Below are 11552 nucleotides of genomic sequence, written 5' to 3'. Positions count from 1 at the left end.
GATAGATCGTGCTCGCACAAGCTGATAAAACGATCTTAGCTCACCAGAAGCTGCCATATATATATATAAACCATAGAACTGGATATTCAATCCAATAATAACCAACGATTCAAACTAGTCATACAAACCAATTACGGTGCTAAAAGCCAACACTGGGTATTTTCAAGTTAAATACCACAACTTCATCAATATCATTCAATTCCACACTTTTGGAATTATTAATCATAATCATCAATCACTCAATTTCTCAATTTAAACATACAATTAACACAAACCGACTGCACTGCTGCGATCAGTGCGAAATTTTAACAACCTAGGCCATCTCGGCAAAATTTTCAAAATTATTAAATAATTAAATTTAATTCCGAAAATTAAATAATTAAATATTATATTATAATAATATAATTTAATAAAATAATATTTATAAATTCGAAATAATTAATTAATTAAAAAGAATTAATTAGGGCTTAAACAAGATTACACTAATTTAATCATACAATTAACCCTAATTAAACATCCATTAAGCTAATCATACAACTAATCTAATTTACATGAAAATAATCTAATCTAACCACCTAAACCTAATTAGACTAATCTAAACACCCCTTAAGCGTCATTAACTCACTAAGCAATAATTAGAGGATAAACTCACCGGTTTTGCGCGCCGGTGAGTTCACGGCGACCACGACACCAAGGCAGTCGATAAACCCCAAAGTGGCGACACCAACAGAGGCCGGGAAGACACTGAAAACGGGCCTCGAAGTCTGGAACTTCTTGTTGTCTTCGCTTCGATGCGGGGCTGAAGGCTGCAGAGAAGAAACCAAAGCAACTTCAACGGCGAAAACGGGTCGATCGGAGCTCCGGCAAGCGGGTGGTTGGCAAGCGGTGGCTCCCGGGGGTCAAGGGGATCTTGCTGGTGGTTGGTATGGGTGGAGGTAGGGTAGAAATGGGGAGAAAATGGATGAAAACCACGAAACGGGCGAAACAGGCGGAACCAGGCGAGTCCAGACGGTCCGGCGAGCGGCGGCTTCGGGCGGACGTACGGGACGGTCGGAGAATCGTTCCGGCGAGCAGCGAGGTGCTCTGGAACGGTATGGATGTCATCTTCGCAGAGATGGGTGGGTCGTTTGCTGATTCAACCGGGAAGTTAACGTTTTACTCAGATCTTTGGCGAAAGGTCGGCTGGAGCAGAAACTGGAACGAGGAGAAAATAGGGGAGGAAAACGGCCGACGATGGCCTTCCGGGCGTGCGACGATGGAGGGGCTGGTGAGCTCGGTTTCCTCTAGTTTTTGCTGAGCTTCTCTCCTTCAACAACAATGGAGAAAGCCTTGGATTAAGGGAGAATAAGCTGCTGAAGAGTGGGGGGTCTCCTTGGGCTCTCTAGAGCTCAGCACTTGCCATCTTCTCATTGGCTTTGTCCCCACCATGACACCACATGACCTCAGCCACTATCTCTCCTCCAATCTTCCTCTACAAGCTTGGCAATAGGTGCAAAATGTCCCTAGCCCCATGGCATACGAATTTTAGACATTTGTGCATCAAATTCAATCAATTCTCACTCAATTCCATCCAATTGAAGCTCAATTAAATCAACCCATGTGTCCTCGGCCTTCTCATGACATTTCCCCGTCAAATGATCCAACTTGCATCCCGAAGATTCAATTAAAAACGGCCCTCTGACAATCTCGAACAAAAACGGCCTGACTTTACTTTTCGCAAAAATCTCGGTTTGTAGAAAAATCTTCGGAGATGAGTCGACATTCCTAAAATGAATTGTGAATTGACAGAACTTCCAATTTCTATAATCGGGTTCAATTTCACGGTTAAATTCGACCGGCGCGACTTTAGCGCGTCCTAACCTACCGAGGTAGCTTTTAAGAATTTTACGTGCAATTGACTCGTGGTTGATTATTTTCAAGCCACAAAGTGCATCTTCGACACATTGTCGACTCTTGATTGTCGTAGAAATCTCGAGGTTTCAAATACGGACACAAGGTACCAAAACGATAGAGAAATCGGTTTAGTGCCGATCAACAAGAATTGTGCAATTAGGTGGAATCACCCACACTGAATTACATGGTTCTGTTGAATCGGCCTATCTCCGGTCTCTAATCGGTCTGTGCCGTAATGACCCTTGCAGATTAGCACGGTCGAGCAGTCGTTTTCTGGTCGAATTCTCAAGTCTATTGCGTTTAGATTCCTTAACGGCTTCATCTGATAGACTAGTTATCTCGTAAGTGGCCAACTCAGAAAAGAAAGCTATAGACGCGAAGATGAAATGCCCGACTTATTTAATTGATACCAGAATTGGAAAATCGGGATGTCACAATCAGTATGACAAATTGAAGTCACGAAACAAGAAAAATCTGAGACGAGTGGATACAAAAGAAATAGATTCCACACGAGGTCCACAAAATAAGACTTAAAATCGGTAGTGATTGATTTAGTCATCAAAAGACACGACAATGATGGCTACTGCTTCATTCATTCATGCTGCCTCACACAGCACGCATTTCTTTTGCCGACATTGCTGTCACAAAGAGGTGAAGTCCATGTAAATCGTCAACCAAACATAATGAACAGGACAACCTTGCAGTGATCGAAATGAAGAAGTCATAGATTAGACTCCCAGTCCAACTATGATAAGGCCTCTTTTAATGTCAAACATTTACTCGTTGCTTAAGATATTGCTCACAATTGGCAAAGGATTTACTTGAGAACCTCTGCATAATGGCTGAGAAGCAAACCAAGAATGTCAATGGTTGTCAAATGCTAACAATAAGATCACTTCTCTATCCTCCCATGGAGCTTGACCGGTACTTGAACCATAGCAATTTCACTTTGGAAGTTGAGATGGGTGCTTGATAGGTCTAGGGATCAACTGATTTAACGAATTAATAGATCAGCAGCATGTAGCACGTAAAAAGGAAAACACTACAATTTTTTTTGTCGCTAATCATACCCTTGATTTGCTATGTAGATCTATGTCAAAACCTCTGATTATGTGGGAACACAATGAGATAAAGTTATTTTTAAGGGAAGCAAACCAGAAGCCGTTCTCTTGAGAAACATTTCTTAACTTCATCTATGAAAGTTTTTTTGAAGTTTTCCAAAACTGTGCAGGCATTTTGCTCCTTGTGAAATCACATAAGCACATTGCACACTATATACAGCATGAGTCGCAAAACAGATTTAACAAGCTCAGAGTTGGATGAAGAAAAGTATGAATTTTCTTCATTTTTCAAACAATTTTAGGAATAAAGTAATGTCCAAACCTTTTAGCGATCTGTCCATGTCGCCCAATCGAATCATGTAGTATTGATAGATACCTTTATCAACTCCATCCACATGATATGAGATATCTTGTGCTAGTCCTCACGTGAATCTTTTTGGCACCTCTCTTCCAATTTTGGGCGACCTGCAATTCTTAGGTGAGTACAGCATAGTTCCAGTATTGTTCATTTTGTTGTGCATCGCACTTAGGTTTTGGTGCATGAAAACATACCAAATGTATTTTGCACTTATCATATCAGCGTAGGGCGTGACATCCAAGTTGAGAAGACTCTCAAGCCTACAGTAGTATTGTTCTTGGACTTCAAAGCACACACCCTGAACTTAGAAAAGCTCCTGGGGTTTCCACATCCTCTATTTTAGCAAGAGAGAAATCCATGTGTTTGCTGTCATGGGACTAGCGGTCAGGGAGTTCTTTGTAATCCTCAACTGCCATTATGTCATTGGTGCCAAAATCTATGCCATTTCTGTCTAGCTGAAAAATAAAGTAGCGTGAGCAATAGATATATCTACTGAAACAAAAAACCTGGGAGCTTAATCTCATGGAAGATAGTTCAAACGACGAGCTCTATTTGTACGACATGGCCTTCTGTTATGTATGAGAGTTTAATTTCAAAAAGATAAAAGAATGGACAGGGTACTTCAAAAGAAAGGGTCTCTTTAGCAAGTGCTAGCAATTTTTCCCTAAGCTTGATCTCATGAAACCCCTTTTGAAGACTAGTTTCAAGTGGGAAAAACTTGCATTTTTGAAGCATAAAAAGCAAGGTTTAAACACAATTGTCATGAACAATTTTGCACAAACAACTTAAAAGTACAGACCCCCACTCATCCAATACAGAGCATGATGATCCAAAACCAAAATGCCAATGAAAATTTGAAATAGCAGCCACCAACCACACATCATAATAGTTTTTAGAGCTGCAACAGTCCAATTCGGGAAGCCAAATCAGAAAACCCGACTCATCTTCACCAGATCAAGCAATAGATCAAAAGATACAGAAACAAATTCAGATAACGCCAAACAGATGTACTCAACTTCGATAAGAAATTCTCTAGAAGCACCAACAATTCAAAGTTAAAAATCATATGCTGAACTCAGTGGGCATTGTTGTCTCTCTCCATGACCAAATCACGTCGCAAGCCCTTCTCTCTCTCTCTCTCTCTCTCTCTCTCTCTCTCTCTCTCTCTCTCTCCAGCGATCTGTCCATGTCCCCCAAAATCAAATCAAGTATTCGAAACACAATTTGAAAAGTTATTCATGTAAAAATCTGGGAAATAAGGTCCCACATACCTTCAGTGAAGAAAATTAGGGCTAGACCCGTCATCCAATGCTTATGTTCGGGATATGAGCAATCTTGGCCTTGCCTGCTTGTCTTTTGCAACTCTTCTCTAATTCTTCGCAATCGTCGATGTTTAGGTGAGCAAGGGATGTGAGCCTTCGCATTGCTTCAGGGAATGATGTCAACGAGGAGCACCCGGTGATTTCAAGATTTTGAAGTGATTGAAGGGCCTCGATCTGCTCTGGTATATCCTTCAAATTGTGGCAATACCAAATTCCAAGACGCTCGAGATTGCGGGCCTGTAGAAGCCACTGTGGGAGAGATGTTAGTTTGGGAAGGCCCTTGATTTCCATGGAGCGAAGACTTTGAACGCCTCCATGGAAATTCAAGATGTTGCCACTTTCGTTTTTGGATATATCCAGCTCATTGCAGTAGTTGAGAGCTAGGTGAGTAAGGGATGTAAGCCTTCGCATTCCTTCGGGTAATGATGTCAACAAGGGGCTCTCCATGATTATGAGCCATTGAAGGGATTGAAGGGCCTCGATATGCTCCGGCAATGCCTTCAAATTGCGGCAATACACGATTCTAGGGTGAGTAAGGGATGTGAGCCCTCGCATTCCTTCAGGTAATAATGTCAACAAGTCGCAACAATAAATCTCAAGCTGTTGAAGTGATCGAAGGGCCTCAATCTGCTCTGGTACATCCTTCAAATTGCGGCATCGCGAAATATGGAGACGCTCGAGATTGCTGGCTTGAAGAAGCCACTGTGGGAGAGATGCTAGTTTGGGAAGGTAAAAGATTTCCATGGAGCGAAGGCTATGAAGTCCATGGAAATCCAAGACGTTGCCACTTTCGTCTTTGGACATATCCAGCTCCGCACATTGCTCGATAGAGAGATCCTCGAGGCTTGTTAGATGCCGCATACCTTGTGAGAGGGAAGTTAACTGATGACAATTAATGATGCGAAGAGACTCAAGGGAGGTGAGACTTTGGAAACACTTCTCAGGCAAAAATTCTAGAAACTTCCTACACCAGATATCCAGTCTCTTCAACTTATTAAGGCCAGGCATCATTTGATTTATCAACAACGCTCCATGAGCACAAGCCAGATTTAACTCCTCGAGATGAGGAGCTAGTGGCATGGCTTCTAATTTTTCACATCCACCGATCTCCAATTTCAATAGAATAGGAAAAGATGCTGTTGAAGGGGATGATTGGTCCAACTCGAGACATTCCAATTCAGGCATATCATGAATATATAAAGACTTGAGACGAGGTAGTTGATCCAATGAGGGGAGACGTTTACATCTTTTGCAATTCCAAAACCATACCTCAACTAAATGTGGCAAGAAAGATAAAAGGCTATCCATCATCCACCTTGGAAAGGTCTCACCTTCATAGTACCGGATTGTCAACTCTTGCAAATTTGAGGGTGGCCTCAGTCCATCCAATAATGCTTCATCTCTATTCGCAATTACCGCATCATTAGTATTGAAATATCTCCAAGTAAGTTCCAAAGATTCTAGAGAATGCTTCCCCAACAAGTTCGCATTCCTGCATTCTACTTTTGCATTTGTTACATATCTCAAATTTTCAATTGAAAGTCTTCCCCGAATGTTATTAAGCCCATTTAGCTCCCCAAGTTTGCAATAATTCTTAGCTTGAGCTTTATCTTTAGGCAAAATGTAGCGCGTTAGCCTATGCAGAGAACTCAATTCCCCTAGTCCACGTGGCAAATAACTAAGTTTTGAACAACCATCTATGTCTAGATTCCGAAGGCTGACTAACTTCCTTATATCACTTGGCAATTCTTCGAGGGCATCACAGTAGTGGAGATTAAGTGTTTGCAAGTTTTGCAATCCCTTGATGGAGTTAGGAAGTCTTTTGAGTGTATGGTTGTCAGAGAGATCGAGATAAGTGAGATACTTCAACTCACAAATGGACTTTGGTACCTTCTCAACCTTTGTGCCATGTAGATCCAAGATGCGCAACCTTTGGAAACTTTGGATTAATTGGCGTAGTTCTGCTTCACTTGTTGGTTTTCTTTCTTCTATTTGCTCACTTCCTTCCAAATATCTAGTAGTAGATAGAATTGTTCTCAATGCACATGCTTTCAAGCTTGAGATTGGAAGTACATCCCTCAAATTGAAAGTCAAACCATAGGATATATGAAGAGTTCTTTCATGTGTGAGTTTTGTATCATCCCATGCCACCCAACACTTGGTCCCGGTAACCACGCAGGCTAGATCATGCATCAAATCATGCATCTTGCAAATCTCCTTCCCCATGAATGGCTCTTTTTTAAAATCTTGGAAGAAGTTTCTCCAAAGTAGATCCATGAAATATCCATGAGCAATGTCTTCTAAATGTTGACCTGTATTCGATGGCCGGATAAATCCTTGTGCCATCCAAAGATTGACCAAAGTCTGCTTATTTATCTCATAATCTTTGGGAAACAATGAACAAAACGCGAAACATTGTTTCAAATGTGAAGAAAGATGGTCATAACTAAGCTTAAGAATTGAGATTATTCTGTCTTCCCTTCTAGACATGTCTGGGAGCTCATTTTCTTTGAATTGCAACCATTCATGCTTACTTTTCTTAAAGAGTAGACTCCCAACAATTCGAATAGCCAATGGAACCCTATCGCACTTTCTTACTATATCTTTACCAATAGCTAGCATGTCGGGATCTTGTACATCCTCTTCTTTACAACAAGCAATTTGCATTAGTAATTTGAGAGACGCACTTTCAGATAAGCTCTCGAGATGATGAGGCAAAGTAGTGCCGGTGATCATCGCAACCAAACTAAGGCGTGTAGTTATAAGGATCTTGCTTCCTCTAGCACCTCCCAACAATAAAGTTTCTAATTTCAACCACGTTTCTCGGTTTACATTCCACAAATTGTCTAAAACTAGGAGGTATCTCTTTCCACTAATCTCTTCCCTCAGTTCATTTTGCAACAATTCCATCACAACCTCGGTTGGTTCTTTCTTCTTTGCACAAGCTATCATATTTTTCACTATTTTTGTCATGTCAAAGTCATTAGAGACACAAATCCACATTTTCAAGTTAAACTGTTTACTGACCATCTCATCATTATACACGCTTTGAGCGAGAGCTGTTTTTCCAAGCCCCCCAATACCAACTATCGGAAGGATGGAAACATTCTCCTGCACATCTGAGTCTAGTAAAAATTCCATGATCATCTTCTTATCATCTTCTCTCCCTATAATATGTTCCTCATGTATAAACGAATGCGTCTCTTCTCTCTTCCTCCACTCTCTCTCAGGGCGCTCATCCAAGTGGAATCCCTTATCAGCTTTAATGGCTTCTATTCTCTTCCTCATGTCTCTTAGTTTGTAACTCATCTTCATTTTAAAAGCAAGCTGGTTTGAACTTGAGAAAAATGTCCTTACCTCCTTCATCATTTCATTGTGGCCCCTCAATTCTCGTCGCATAGCTTCTATATTGAATTCTTCAAGCACGTCCTGTGCATCATAGAAAGCTTCTTTCAATTTATCAACCCAATCTTTGATTTGGGGACTCCGGTGGTATTGCTCTTCTGCATGGTCTAGTACAGACTGAAGAGTGGAGACAGTGTCCCCAAGTGCCTCGAGTTCATGATTGATGCCCCATAACATTCCAACATTATCTAGTGCTTGGGGAACCAGATAAGCAACGATCTTTCCAGCAATACCGACGATGACAGCTTCCGCCATTTTGGTTCTCTCTATTTCTCTGTGGATAGGAAGATATTAGTCTACTCGGTCCAAGGCTAGAGACTTCTCACGACATGTATAACAAGTTAATGATGATACTCACCTAAGACTGGCAAATCGAAAACTTGACAAATCTAATTATCAACTTACATGACTGACTTTACCTGTCATACATAGGAGTTCGGGTCATCCATGCAAGTCTAAATAACATATGTGGACCCACCGAGGTCGCATCCGATGCCCGCAAGAACACTTCTATATTTTCAAAGGCTTCATTCTTTACCTTTTTGTCAAAAGATGACCTATCATTCTTTATACTCTTGGGATGGCTTTCATGGATGACAAATTTGGTAACAAAACTTACGTTATAAACCTAGGAAGTATTAGTTTGCTGTGATTCGGGTACTCTAAGATGTGACCTACGATTAACTAGTTATTGATATATATATGTGCATATAAGATTATATATATGCAATGCACATTAGGATAGGGATTCTTTATGTGAAATTAGAAAGTTCTATGCTTAGGTAACATGATGGATTTTTACATTTTGATGCCAACACTACACCTCTCAATTCAAAACTCTCCTTCATATTGTCACATGACAATATTGGTATTATATTACTAAAACAATACAGTTGATCAGGAAGTTCACTCTCCTTGCTGATCTCTCAAAATTATTTGCTTCCTAAGAATAAATGCTTCTACATTTTGTCGTCTTCCTTTACTGTTCCCTATTCTCGAAATAAATAAATAAAACTGCCTTACAGATTTATTCCCATAATAGGCAATTTCAAAACTTGCACATTTATGCAATGTAAAATCCTATATTTAGGGATTTTAAAAAAATTACCGTGAAGGGGCAAAATGTCAGACATACCTCTCTTTTTTTCTAGCATATACCATATGTAGACAATCTCTTATTTTTTAGTTTCTTATTGTAACCATATTGATTAATTTAGAATCCTTCACTTAATTCAAATTTGTAGCTTTTCTTTAACAATTACTATAAGAAAAGTCATCTCTCTTGTCTTTTAAGTAGGGCTCTTATTTCTATCCCCAAACATATTCTTCTTCTCATTTAGCTCTATCCAATATACACAATCAAATCTTTGTTGAATTTGCTGTTTAATCATACTATTAGCTTGCCTCTAAAAAATGCATATTGGACTACCGAGGTCGCGTCCAGGGTCCACGATTGGTTTGTCAAAGATATTTGGTGATTCCTCTGTTTACTAGTCTAACGTGCTTGCAAAGGCAATGGAAATGCTGGTGTTGAAGTTATCGAAATACTTATTCAGCAGATTGATCTATCTAACAATTTGTCTAACAGTCCCGATACCCAGAAGCAGACGAGATTTGTGAAATGAAATTGCGTCTCCAAGGACAAACACTTTTATTTTTTCATATGCTTCATCCTTTATTTTTACTTTTATTTTTGAGAAGATGACCAATAATTCTTCTTGGGATTAATTTGAGGTATGACAGAGTCGGTATTAAAGCTTACGTTATAAACCTAGAAAATTTTCGTTTGCTTTAATTTTCCTTTGCAAAATCGTACCTGTCAGAGAACAAGACAAATGAAGATATTAAGTCTAAGGTTCACTGTCCTTGTCAATTTGTGCACAATCTCGTCTGAAACTCTATATCAAGCCACTTTTCTGATTAGTGTTACACTCAAGTTCTATTCTATATCACATCGAGCAAGTAAGACACATGCACTCCAACACATAACCTATTCTGCACGAAGAAAAAAAAAATATAGAATGGCAATCATTTGAAATCAAGTCCAATTATGAGTAATGACACGAGTCCCAACATGAAATTGAAGATTTCACGAAACATTTGGCAAGATGCTTGAGATCTTCAATAAGGATAGCAGGTGTTGCACATTCTTATTCGCTCCTAATCGCAATTAGTTGTTGGATTTGGTCACTCCCCCTTCCACGTTAGTTGCATGTTCAAAATTTCTATGGATACCGATTCAGTTATATCTCGTTCCATTTCTTTCTAACCTTCCTTGCTCTGCCAGGATTTTCAAAAATAAGCCTTTAGTTGTTACAGGTTATTTCACACGAGACTAGATTAAAAATAAAACAAAAATAAGCCTTTAGTTGTTCTTGTGAAAGTGTGGACCTAGAAATCCGTCGGGGGAGGTGGACCAACTAGATTTGTTGAAGATAAGAATTCTCATCTTTTACGCAGATTACAAGATAAGGCCTAAAACAATATGCATATGGGATCCACCGCAGTCGGGTCCAAGGTTCGTGAACAGTTTGTCTTAGATTGCGCGTGCTCCTAGTGTTAACTAGTCTAACATGCTTGCAAAGGCAAATGAAAATTCTGGTGAAAACAAATCAGATCTTATGGTTCTTAAAACAATAATCCGATGCATGCATGGTAAAAATAACTTAGAGAGAGAAATTACCAGGAGTACTGGTGATATTGAAGGACCGAATTTGACAGCAGCGAGCCCGAATGAAATGCAAGCAACAAGATAAGAAATAGTGAAGGAATGGTTCTTGAGTGCGGCCTGCATTTGTCCTTGCTGCACATTATATAGAGAAAGAAAAGAGGAACATTCCTTTCTTATGTCCACACAAGAAGGAAACTTGGGAATTGATCCCTTTCTTTGCCTCGTCAGTTACCATTAACACAAGAAAGGGATTTCTTTGCATTTCATTCTCAAAAGGGACCACGTCTGATTACTTTCTTTTGTTCGACAGAATGATTCTTTCATATGGAACAATCATATTTTAGTAGGAACAGTTTTAGCGCTAAAAGTGAAATGTTCCGAGTTACAAACCAAAACATCAGCAAGTATTTGATATTTCAAGAAATCTCGCAATGGTTAAGCTGGTTGAAAAAGGTTGAAAAAGTTATATCTTTCTTATTGGATGGCCTTCCCAATCCCTTTTTCTTTAACCACCGTGGAAAAATTATCTAATCAAAGTTTTGTCCTTTTCCTTTCCTATATTATAAATATAGATATATTGATTTTAATAATTAGGCACTCTTTATAGAATTATTTTATTCTTACGATTCGATTGAGTATTACTATATTGTTTTTCCGTATTTCGTTAAAGCATTTCCTAAATTCACGAGATTAGACCTTGCCTTTCTTTTTCTTTTGGTTATGTATACTTATGCGCTAGTCTCAATCCCCATTGGCAGGCAAAGCCTATGCCATACTGTTCATTATGGTATTAAAAATTTTCCTGAACATTGCGAGATTATAATTGTAGCAAATTGTATGAC

General features: G+C 39.4%; 1 protein-coding gene across 1 annotated transcript; it reads right to left on the bottom strand.

Annotated features, from left to right (window-relative positions):
- Nucleotides 1-4613: 4613 nt before the first annotated feature.
- Nucleotides 4614-10810, bottom strand: LOC120290541 (putative disease resistance protein RGA4). The gene is made up of 2 exons (XM_039306837.1): nucleotides 10723-10810; nucleotides 4614-8313 (listed from the first exon to the last, which is right to left on the bottom strand). Exon 2 carries the CDS (start codon nucleotides 8292-8294, stop codon nucleotides 4614-4616), a length of 3681 nt encoding a protein of 1226 aa, XP_039162771.1. The 5' UTR covers nucleotides 8295-8313; nucleotides 10723-10810.
- Nucleotides 10811-11552: the final 742 nt, after the last annotated feature.

This window comes from Eucalyptus grandis, chromosome 2 (genome assembly GCF_016545825.1).
Source record: "Eucalyptus grandis isolate ANBG69807.140 chromosome 2, ASM1654582v1, whole genome shotgun sequence".
NCBI classification, from domain to species: domain Eukaryota; kingdom Viridiplantae; phylum Streptophyta; class Magnoliopsida; order Myrtales; family Myrtaceae; genus Eucalyptus; species Eucalyptus grandis.
This window is presented reverse-complemented; position numbering and strand designations above follow the sequence as displayed.